Here is a 12306-nt window from a genome sequence, read left to right as displayed (position 1 = left end):
GCTACAAAGGAGAAATTGTTCAGAAAGGTAATCAACCCCTTTTCTTGCTTTTGGAGGTTTAGGCAACATTGCACACAGACAAGCTGGATATGGTCTCTTTTAGCTCAGTTTTTCTCCCCATATACTTCAAATATTTAATAGGGATGGGGATGTAGGCAGATATGCTTGTTAATTCAAGTTGATATGGTCTAATTCTTATCCCAAAATGAAAGGACTGTTAGGTTATGCTCTAAGAGTCTACCTAACCATGATCAAAAAACATTGCCAATCCTCTTGACCTAGGTAAGAAAATAATCTATAATCTTCTGCCAGTTGGATAAATCTAAAAGTAGCACAATCTCCTTAATCTGGACAAAGAGAAGGGAACTACAAAAACACTTTAAAAGAAGTTACTGAAGTATCCCATTCATGAATTTTCCTTTGAAAGGGTCTTTTACTAACCAAAGCTTTGGCCAAGATAAAGAATTTTCTAGCTCAAATGCATAGAACCATGCAATAACAAGGTCACAACTGCAATCAGAAAGCCCTTTTGTTTGTCAAATGAAATAAATATTTTTTTTCCTTTTGCTATGCAGAAAATTTTGTACTTAAAGGAAAGAGCAACAGTTTTGAAACTGAATTAGGTTTGCCAAGAGCATTCCATCTTCAAAGTAATTCTTCTGCTTTCGTCAGTTTCCCTACAAATCTCTTCTCTGAGAGGAAAAAAAGAGAAATAAATGGACACGGAGGCAAACATAACAGGCCAGTAACATAATACCATGCAAATTAAAACCAACAGCAACAGATTATCAGTACTGTGCTAGGCTTTGGGACAGGTCGGAATACAACAGAAACGTACTTGGAACAAGTGTTGGGTGAGAGGGTGTCTGTTCTGCAGGCAACAGAGAGAAGGCAAAAGGATGAAGTTACAAGACAATTATGGTGGGAAACAAAATACCTTGAAAGCCAAAAAATCACATTGTGTGGCTCAGAATTCAAGTGTGGGTTTTTTGGGGAGGGTTCATTTTGGTGGGTCGGGTTTGGGGTTTTTTGTTTAGTTTTGTTTTTTGAAAGCTGATAAGTCTTACCATCTTGTTAGTAGTTTTCTGGAATAGAAAAATAGAAACAAAACAGCTGAAGAAGCTGTGTAAATAACAGGAGGAAAGTACAATCTTGGGAACACAGATGAGATAGAATGGGGGGAAGAACAAGATGCTACAAGGACTGAGGCAAGTTTCGTTCTACAGACTGTCAAATTGGAGTTTAATTTATTTTCAAGTGAGGAAAGTACTACTGTTTCTCTCTCTTTCTCACTGGAAGCAACAAAAAAACCTGAGAAGGACAAAAGTAATTCCACACAGTTGAGCTTAAAAAAAATTAAAGAAATTAACTTAATGAAACTCAACATTTTATGAAGGAGATTAATTCTGACAGCTTCTCTAGTTTTTTTGTAAACATGGTTAATAGTATAACACAATAGGTATACTGGAATAGAGCTAGAAAAACCATCAGATATACAGTACTGGACTGTGCATTTTACTACTAAAAAGCATGCAGGTTCTTACTGTAAAAACATTAATATAAAATCAGTAACAGACATCTAAAACATACCAATACAGCTGTATGATAGTCACAGAATATACTTCTCTTGTGACATTGTTTGACAAGAGCAATGCAAACTCTATCCGTTGTTAAAGTATATATGCATCCTTTACATAAAAGTACTTACATATATCTGGATCTTTACTTTTCTTTGTTTTGTTACTAAGACTTATCTCAAATCTATTAATATCAGACGAAAGATCACTGAGGAAAAAGACAAAAAGCCCCAGTCAATACTATATTTGGCCAACATTTAAATTTATTCTGAAGTTATTTCAATCCTAAGTTATTATGACCAGCCAAAGATACTTAGATTCATACATAAAATTCTATCTATGCATTTGTGGATCCTATATAACCATCCATACAGTATTTTTAAAAGCAGATACAAAACAGTACAGTGCAAAGAATCTTAAATGCAATGCAACTTTCAAGTGAAATTCAGTAATTCAATAAGATTAAGACTTACTCAAAGACAAATTCTTCTGACCATACAGGGTTCTGACCTTCCCTGATATGTGTTTTTGCTACCTGGACACTGTTCAGGTAGATGTTACAATATGGATTAGTAAAATGTTTTACTGGGAGTGTATGAGCTTCTTCTACATGCAAGATAAGACTGCTGACCTAAAGAAAATAAACAAAGTTTATTCATTTATTTAAGAAAGAATGGAATTTTCCCCCCGCCCACCATGTGGAGGCTTAATGTTAAGGAATAAATATTAATTACAAAATATGACTTCCTAATAGAAAGAGAAAGGAAGAGGAATAATGAAAGAAGATTTTAAGAGGTACCAGGGACAAAGTAAGAGCAACAACTTGAAAATAAACCTCCAGCACCATAGCTTTACCTCATTTTTTATTTAAAAAACATCAGTATAAGATTTTCAATTACTAACTTTTCTATGCATAGAATATTCTGCTGAAGCTAAAGACTTGCATCTTAAGTAAGAACCATGGACAAATCCAAACACAATGCTACATTTTATGCTTTCCTAATAGATTAGGCTCAATTTGAAGTCAGCAGTGAGCCCTGGCAGCCAAGAGGGTAAACCACATCCTGGGTTGCATCAAGCACAGCATAACCAGCCAGTCAAAAGGGATGATTATCCTGCTGTATTTAGCATTGGAGCGGCCTCACCTTAAGTATTGTGTGCAGTTCTGGGCCCAACCATTTAAGAAGGATGTGAAGGTCCTTGAATGCGTCTAGAGAAGGGCAACAAAGCCAGTGAAGCAGTTGGAATGAATGTTCTATGAGGAGCAGCTGAGGACACTGGGTTTGTTTAGTTTGGAGAAAAGGAGGCTGAGGGGTGACCTCATTGCTCTCTACAGTTTCCTGAGGAGGGGAAGTGGAGAGGGAGGTGCTGAGCTCTTCTCCCTGGGATCCAGTGACAGGACATGGGGGAATGGTTCAAAGTTGTGCCAGGGCAGGTTGCGACTTGACATTAGGAAGCATTTCTTTACCCAGAGTGTGGTTAAATAGTGGAACAGGCTTTTCCCAGAGAGGTGGTTGATGTCCCAAACCCATCAGTGTTTAAGAGGTACTCGGATGATGCCCTTACTTAATACTATGCTCTAACTTTTGGTCAGCCCTGAATTGATCAGGGTGTTGGACTAGGTGATTGTTGTAGGTCCCTTTCAACTGAAATATTCTATTCTATTCTATTCTATTCTATTCTATTCTATTCTATTCTATTCCATTTCATTCCAGTGGATTACATAAAATTCTTTTGTTTAACACACTACACTGTTTTCTCCCTGTTATAAAGAAGATATTAGTCTGTACCACAGATTCTCAAAATAAGAGGACTTGGAAACCCAATTTCCAAAAAATGAGAAGTGAACACTCTGAACTCATTTACATTAAATATATTTAAATAGTCTACTATTTTACAAACTTCCGAATTGCATGCAATTCATAGCTTAATCAAATATCTACAGATATTAACTGAAGTAAATTTAGTCAAATACGGGAAATATTATATTTAATCAGATCAAAGTTTCATTTAAATGCAAATATTCAGTACCCAAAATTTCAAAGGACAGTTTGAGAAACCCTGAAACTGATATAACTTCTGTAAGGCAGTCATGGAAGTATGATTTTTGATCTTCATACACTTCATCTACCTTTATCATTCATGCTTTTTATAGTTTTCACCTCTCTAAATAGTTCAATACTTCCCACACTTATTTACCTGGAAAATCTTTTATTCATTCCAGCCTATAGTTTTCTCATTTTCTTAATACATTTGATATAAGATGATCAAAACTAGCTGTATCCTAAATGAGAATACCATAAATATGAAATAGTATCTATCTTCTATACTATTTCTTCATGCAGCCTAATATTTGCTTTGTGTTTGCAAATACAGAATTATTTCAGATGATCACTCTGTAGGCGCTTTGCTTTTTTGGCTCCAAATTTCTTCTGCCATTCATATATCAATGGACCTAATTTAGTTTACTTTTTCAGAAGTAATCAATCATCTTTAATGTTGACCACAGAATAATTTTGCATTTCCTAAAAAACCCCACCCATAAAATGTATTCCTTTTCCTATAGACTGGTAAAACAGCCACTTCCAACATTCATAGCAATCAAAGATACCAGGGATTCTTGATTCCCATTATTCTTCAATCATCACTTATGTAGTCATTTATGATTATCTGTCCTCCACATTTGAAAGAAATTCTGGACACAACAGCACTCTCCAGAAACCAAAAGAATATACACCACCATCACAGTTAAGCATGTATTTGTCACTGAAAAATTAATATATTAGTTATACTATTATTTTGGTTACATGTGACATAAGTCTGTCAAATCTGGTGAACTGTAAGAGTTAAGACAATACAAATGCTGAATTGTTGACACTTTTACTTAAATGTGATCAGAAATTATTACCTAGCAAAACATTTGCCAATTGCCTAAACACCATTTTGATCTTTGAGCATATAGATATCATAATAGAGTGGAAGTAATTCATGTTGGTTTAACAAAGGTACTGTATAACTCCAAGAAAAAGAAAGTACATGCAGGATTTACTATTGTTGAAAGGAAAGTTCTGACATATATCATCATTTTGCAACAAGGAGGCAACCTCTCCCCCTCTTCCCCCCCATATCTATATAGCTTCACCTGACGTAGACGTTTATTTGATGTCCCTGGACTGTTTTTCCTTAAATTGCAAAACATCTGCAGAGCCTTCATCCAGTCCTAAAAGGTAAAGGCACAAAACAGTGTAACAAAAAGTCAGATACAGCTTCTTGCAATAGAACTGAGATATCAAAAAGTATCTGAAGTTGTTTCTTTAGCTTAAAAAGAATCAACTTGTATACAACTCAGAGTATGAAGCTTTAAATAGTAAAGCAAAATTCATATATTTCTCAGTAAATCTAAAAAGACATTTGCAAATTTGAGTTTCTCCTTTTAGAAATATCAAGCATTACTAATGGATATACAGAGACCTTTATCAAATTTCCAGATTAGTCATACTTAATTAAATAAAAAATTGTATGTAAAATGAAGCAAGACTTGATTGCTTCAGAAAAAATAACAGATAAGTCAAACTGTTCTGATCATTCTCTCCTCTACTTTTATATGCAGTTGTATTTACTCTGTGTGCTTCAAACAAAAAACAAAGCAGCATTAACAGAAAAACACTGAAAAGTATAACCTTCACCCCCATTCTCTCTGCTCACAAATGCATAAAGCAGAGGAGATACTTGGGAAGGTGGAAGATATGCTATAGCCTCACTTCTCATGTTTTCACATCTCACACTGTCAAATTTTGTAAATTCCCATGAAGCACAAAATTTAGGCTTTGACTAACATTTAAAAAGGTGTAGGTCAAAGATCTGCTAGCTACTCTCAAAGTGCAATTTAATAATTTTTAAAATACAGCTACATTCAATATTGCAGCTATTCTCAAGTAAACTATTTTGGGAGTGAAGTTTAAGCTTTCAAAACATTCCATAAAACGAGGAACTGTCAACTATGCATCAAATTTTTATTAGCTTGCTTTCTTATTCAAATAAGAAAAAGCAAATAAAGAACCATAGAACTTACTAAACACTCTAATCTAAATGTTTCCTAGATACAGTCATCCTTATTCTCCCTTTTAACAGGAAAATCTGTTCCCTTAAACGTCACAGTTTACAGCAGCAAGTATGAACAGTGCACCATAGTATGCACAATGACACTAGCTATGTCATGAGGCTAACATATGTCATGTATATGAGGCTAACACTACATTACATTACATTGACATAATGGTTTGCACAAACCTCAGACAACATGCAATCCATTGGACAGCTGCTTTGATATTTACCACATTATATGAAAACCATACAATTTTCCTTAGTATGACAACAAAACTATTCTTCTGTGAAATGTTACAAAGTACAGACAACTGTAACTTCTGAGAACATAAGCATCAGTAAAACATCTGACTTACCTGAACCAAAATAATTTTATAAAAGAAATCCGAGTATTCTGTATAAATGCAGTGAACATCTTAAGTATTAAGCAAATCTAAACCAAAAGCAGATTATACCAAATGTTCAGAAAACAGGACAGGACATTCTGTATGTCCTGACAGGATATTCTGCCTACTACACATTCTTAACTAAAATCAAATGCATAGACTGACTTCTGACACAAAATGTCTGTTTCAGAGCTCTGGAATACCAAAACAACTTGATGAATATGAACATTGTCACATCTTCCATATGCTCTCCTATTAGTGACTGACTTTTAGAGAATTAAACTCCATTCCTACATTTCTTAATCAGCAAACATTAACTGTTAGAGAGCTAATAACTAAATGATACCAATATAAAACATAAAACCCCCTTTATTTTGTGCAAGATCAGGGGCTAAGACAGGACAAATAACTGTAAATGGTTTGATAGATTTTGATTGGCGGGCATACCTCCTTTGCATTTTAGTTCTTATCAGGAATGTGCTCTTGAAGCAAAACTCCCACTTACCATGCTCTGGTTCATTAGTAGGAAGAGTGCTGGAAAGCAAACTTTTTTTTTTCATTTAACTACTCCAAAATATATTCTCCAGAAATATCTAATTGAAACTAATGGAAGTTCAGTCCATGGGACCAGACTAGAACTTCTCCAAAGTAGAATCCCTAAAGCATAAGTAATGTAAGTGCGGGATTATCGTCACCAGCTATATCTCTTACAGATCTGCTATTATTGCATGGAAATATTTGCTAATGTAGACATAGCCACCATACATTGTACACTTGCTTTCTATTAGAGAAGGATAATATCATTAAACACTACAAAACAAAAAATTGCTTTTAAAATTATATTTATCAACAAAAGCTCTCACCTGCACTTGTTCTTGAGTTTCTCCTGCAAAGTAAAAGATGTAATGCTCTTCACTGAAGTGCTGAACTACTATCTGAAAACAGTTCGGCCTTAAAATCAAACAAAACAAAAATGTCAGAAAAAAACTCAACAAGAAATGTCTCTACATGCTTCAAAAGTGCATTTTGGTTGGAATTAACAACGCAATTTCAAGAAAACTGCACTATAGTTCAATTAGTTTGTTTCAGAATATTTATGAAACTTGGAACAATTTGTATTGAATATACATGTACACTGACACTTGAGGCAAAATGCATCTGATAGCATTATCAAGTCTTTTATGAGGACTATTCACTATAAACATTTTAAATGATGCACAGGTTCAGCATTACACCCCAAGCACTTAATCATGCCTTATGGATTTGTTGTTTTAGGAGTTCAGGAAACAATATTAACATAAGGAATTCTTTATCTGAATGTGTTCCACAGCTCTCACAACCAATAAAATGTGTACTGGACCATGATCAAATATGTGTCAAAGAAACTTTTAAAGCTTTAAATGTGAGTATAACATCTTCTCAATTTTACGTATGCACACTCATTTGTCAAGAAATATAAAAAATATTTTGTACTGTTACATTAAAAGTTGCACACTACAAGTACACTGAGTCGTCCACATTACCTTCAAGGTAATTTGGCTCTCCCAAACACAGAGTTGCATGAAGGACCTTACTTCACTTGCATGTGATATTTCAGTCTTCCCTTCCCCCCATCCATTGTTTAGGTAAATACTGGCATGGCATTTTCTGGCCATGCACACAGGAGGATTGAGGAGGGGGGCAAAAAGTAGCTGGGTCAGGGGCTACTCAAGACATGCAAAGCTACAGCTTTCACTGTACTACTGAGAAAAGGGGAAAGATATTTTAAGTAAGTGGTAAAAATAAGAGGAATTTTGTCTCAACTACAGTTCTTCATCAACAGCTTTCCCAAGCAGGTGCAACCATACATCTCCTTTTACCCACAGTTTCAGTGTTACTTATTATCTGAATATATTTTAACTCACAGTACAGCCTTTCTTAGAAGCTGCTCAACAGTCACCATTAACCAAAACACTCCTTGTTTAGTCTCCATCAAAGTTTCGTGTATAATTGCCAACTTTCATGAGGAATATTTCAGTATTTTTAAAATGGTACCCTCATATCTATGGCTCCTCATTGCAATAGTTGTGCAGATCTTTCAAAATTATTGCAAAATGTATAAAACTCAGATGCTACAAGAACACCAGATCTTTGCAGCTTAAGAAATGCCACTAATTTTAAACATCTATCTTCACATTATCTATATGAAAAGACTTTAAGTTGATTAAATGCTCTTAATAAATATTAAGATGCATGGAATAACCAGAGCTGCTGTTTAATGTGTTTTTCCATTTGTTATGAAAAAATAACATTTTCAGGAGCAAATACATCTTTTTCTTCTATATCACACAGGACTGCATATTTTTTTATAATTAACAATGAAAAAAGTGTGATCTCTTTCATCTTAGTTACCAATGATATTAGGAAGTAGTTTGATTCTCAATGTCCTTGCCTACAATCAAATCACTTGCAGTTGACATATTTAGTACAGTAAATGAAACTGTGAAAATGCTCTCTTCCAAAAATAATTTTTAAAATGTTTGCTTATATGAACTAACTTGTTCCTCTAACATTGGTTGGTTTAATCTGATTCTTATTGATTCCTAAATGGAAAACCATTGACATATTATCTACCTAATTTAGTTTTCTAATACCTATCAACAACATAATGTAGATATTTCGGAACTGACAAAATTCTTGATCTTATCAATTCTTGGTTCAATCGGATTAAAACACTCAATACACTTGCTTCACAATCTTTTTAATACATGTATAACAATTCATACACAATATTGAAAAATGACAGTGCAAAAGGCCAAATCATTATCACATCATATTACATGAGAAAATTTTAAATTCCAAAATTTCTTACTAGAAGCTGTTTATGAACAGTTACTAGCAATCAAGTTGCCATGGCTTAAGTTTCCATTAATCAGTTAAATGTGTTCACATATGTTCTTGCAATCTACACCAACTATGGAATAAAATGCAGTATGAAACAAGAGTCACAATACTTGCATTTCGCAATCAGCAAAAGCTAAAAAAAAAACCTAAAACAACAACCAACCAAAAAACCCCCACATATGGACAGTAACCAGGGCTGATGTGTCAAAACCCAAGTTTATTGTGTCAGGCCAACTTGTTCATTAGTGACGAATTGTTTGTATCTTGTATATGCCTCAAACTAGTAGTTAGTTGTCCTGCTGAATGTACAAGAATTAAAAGCCAGTGCCCTACCTGCCAAATAAACTGTCGTGTACTCCATAGACCGAACACACACTAAGGTCTATTAATCCTTTAGGTTTTGTGGCTCGTTTTTCACTTTCAAAATAAATAAGCTGGGCATCATTTCCCTCCAATATAAAGTACAAGTTTTTCCATCTCTTCCCTTTACCTGTAAGGAAAGTACAATATTGTTTTAAAGAAAATGTAAATTCTAGAAATGAAGAAAAAAGAGAGCAGTAAAGATTTTGCCAAAATACAAACAGAAGAACAACATACAGTTAATTATGTTTAAGCAATAATATCAGTATACATAATAATTTTTTTCAGCATGTAGCTAAAACTAGACCCTCTTCACAGATTAAAGTACAATTTTAGATGGTTCACTGTGCCGGTTTTGCATTGGAGCCACCCATGGAAGTGATTTTTCTGAGAGGAGCTGTTAACAGCTTCCTCTGCCTAGCAAAACCAATAGCTGGCTAGCTCTGAGAACTGACAACCTGTTAAACCATTAAGAAAGCTAGATCCGCTTCTGTGAGATTCACATTTTAAAACTAACAAGCCCGGGAAAAGCTCTCTTGCTTCCGCATTTGAAGGGAGAAGTTCTTTCCCCCCTCCCGGCCCGGTGGCCAGGCGGGGGAGGGGAGAGGTCTGCCCGAAGCCAGGCCTGGCTCCACTGGCTGCCGGGCAGGGAAGGGAAGGAAAGGGAAGGCCATCGACCCCAGCGTACTGCAGCTGAGCTCTAGTCTAGTTGCTGAAATCCTAACCACTCCCCCCTCCTTCATCGAGGCCTGAAATAAATCACCATAAGTGCTTCAGCCACAGCCCAGCAGAGATCACATGACCACCAGCAGGCCTGGGTGAGCTATTAACTCTTTCACTGCACAGATGAAACTTGCAAAACATCGCTCCTCTCTCAAGTGGAAGAAAAGAGTGAAGATACATAGAAGACAACAAGAGGCACTGAGGTCAGTAAAGAAGAAGACAAATTCCAGATGGGAGGAGAATGAGGAGATGCCTTAGTTTTGGGCTGAAATCCTCTTGTAAGGCTATGGAGAAGAATATAATTGATACATCAGACTCTTTTACCCTGTAACTCATTAAATGCATTGGGGGGATATAGCATTCTAACCACAGTCATGAACAGAGGCACCAGTGTTGAAATAAGCAGATGTTGCAGTAGCTGTGATCAAATGAGAAGTTTGAACAGAGAGAAATGAGAGAGATGAGAAACCTTGCCCCAGGAATAGAAGACCTCTGTTCCCAGAGATGGATGAAGAGAACTTTTGCTTTTATGCTAGAACAGCTCATCCTTAAAAATGGCACCCCAATAAGTTGACATGGCCCAGGAATGCAACTGTGGGATGGCTGCAAGAGATGGGAGGGACTTCACAAATGCAGATTCCCAGGTGGCTGCTATTCGTGGAAAGTAAAAACCATGAGAGAACTCTTTCTTGTGAAGAAGTGTCCATGGCATGACAAGAGAGACTCCTCTCCCTAAGTGAACTGAAGAAAGACAATTTTAGAGGTGGTAAACTGACTGAAAATACCAGGTTTTGTTTCTTTATATTGTCTGGGGAAAGGAAAGAGGAGTTGGGGGGGGAGAAAAAGTGTTTTAAAGATTTATTCTGATTGCTTATTGGTTTTTTTGAGTTCTGTAATAAAGGTTTTTTTATACCTTTTAAAGTTTGAGACTGCTCTGCTCCTCCTCCTAAATCCTTATTTTATAGCAGAAAATGCGTAAATAATTTTATTGGGTGCATTGGCATTGGGCCAGCACTAAACCCACAACATTATTTGGTGCATTGGCCAGGAAATCCAAATTAGCGAACCAAAAGCAATACATGAAATTGGTGTTTCTGCCTGGTTTCAAACTGAAACCGCCACATTCACTAAACATTTTCATTAATCTCAACAGGATTAAACAGGTGTGTGTGAGCTCTGTTCATATCAATGAGAAGACTACATCTATAATTTGCAAATAATGTATGATGCTATAAGCAATCTCATTCATTATGGCTATTTTAAGTAAGAAACAGAGTTCTCTTTACATGAGAAATTTATTCCTAAACTCTTACCAACTGATCAGCATAACAAATTGCATCACAATATCTTAAATCAAAATTACTAAAAACCAGAAATGGGAATACAGTATATGCAAATCTGGATCAGAACCATGCCCTAAACATACAAATATAAAAAACTTTAACAATTTAAACAAAAAATTTAAAAGCTTAAAAAAAAGTTAATACCCGGAGATTTATATGTTGAGGTTTGTTGGAAGACAAATTAGATGTGCCAGTGAAATGTGGATTTAGCCATTGACTAAAACAAAAAAAAAAAACACTCATTGTTTAATGTCCACCAAATAAGACTGATAAGGTTCTGAACTAATTCATACATAAACCACAGTACATTTTGGAAAAACATTCAGCCTTAATTTTCAACTTGATCATCATAGATCCACCACAGCCCATCATAAACAACCTTTTGCTCACTTCAATTTTGCCTCTGCTAGTACCACTACTACACAAAATTTAGATACATATCTGCATTTTTTTGAAAAAAAAAATTATAAAATCAAACAGAACTCACTTTTTTTTAGAAGATATCCTTTTTTGACAATATTTTTATAAAAAGCATCCTTTGTTTTGCGACGAATTGTATTGTAGATTTCTTTTCCATCGACTGTATCATTAAACACTTGTTCTTGATGCTGGTAAATAAGGAAGAAATCAACATTTTTTTAAGCTCAGAAATCACTGTGAAACAATTGCACACTATGCAGCTGCAACCAAACTTTTATTGAATGCTACCAATTGCTTATTCTCTCATGTATCTTAACAAACCAATATATTTCAATACAATACATTTGGCAGAAATGTAATATAAGTATTTCTTGTGGAATTATTAGGCCACAAGTATAAGAAAAACAAGGTTCAAATACAGACCAATTTTCAAAAAGTAACATCTGTATTTATGTTTTTTAATACTAAATAGCTTTCAGCAATTTATGCAAAATTTACACAAATCTTTAA

The 12306-nt window shown here is 35.0% G+C and overlaps 1 protein-coding gene across 4 annotated transcripts in view; it reads right to left on the bottom strand.

Annotated features, from left to right (window-relative positions):
- The window catches only part of LOC135288996 (ras GTPase-activating protein 1-like), a 166931-nt gene that overhangs the window by 93346 nt on the left and 61279 nt on the right, over positions 1-12306 (bottom strand). For all 4 annotated transcript variants that reach the window (XM_064402374.1, XM_064402373.1, XM_064402375.1 and 1 more), the window contains exons 10-15: positions 11864-11984; positions 9284-9440; positions 6931-7018; positions 4720-4797; positions 2051-2208; positions 1709-1785 (exon numbers count right to left, since the gene is read on the bottom strand). In XM_064402374.1, coding sequence (XP_064258444.1) covers positions 1709-1785; positions 2051-2208; positions 4720-4797; positions 6931-7018; positions 9284-9440; positions 11864-11984 — 679 coding nt within the window. The remainder of the gene's footprint in view (positions 1-1708; positions 1786-2050; positions 2209-4719; positions 4798-6930; positions 7019-9283; positions 9441-11863; positions 11985-12306) is intronic.

The sequence above is a fragment of the Passer domesticus genome, chromosome W (genome assembly GCF_036417665.1).
Source record: "Passer domesticus isolate bPasDom1 chromosome W, bPasDom1.hap1, whole genome shotgun sequence".
In the NCBI taxonomy this organism is placed as follows: Eukaryota; Metazoa; Chordata; class Aves; order Passeriformes; family Passeridae; genus Passer; species Passer domesticus.
Note: the sequence above shows the minus strand (reverse complement) of the source record. Positions and strands in the feature narration are given on the sequence as shown.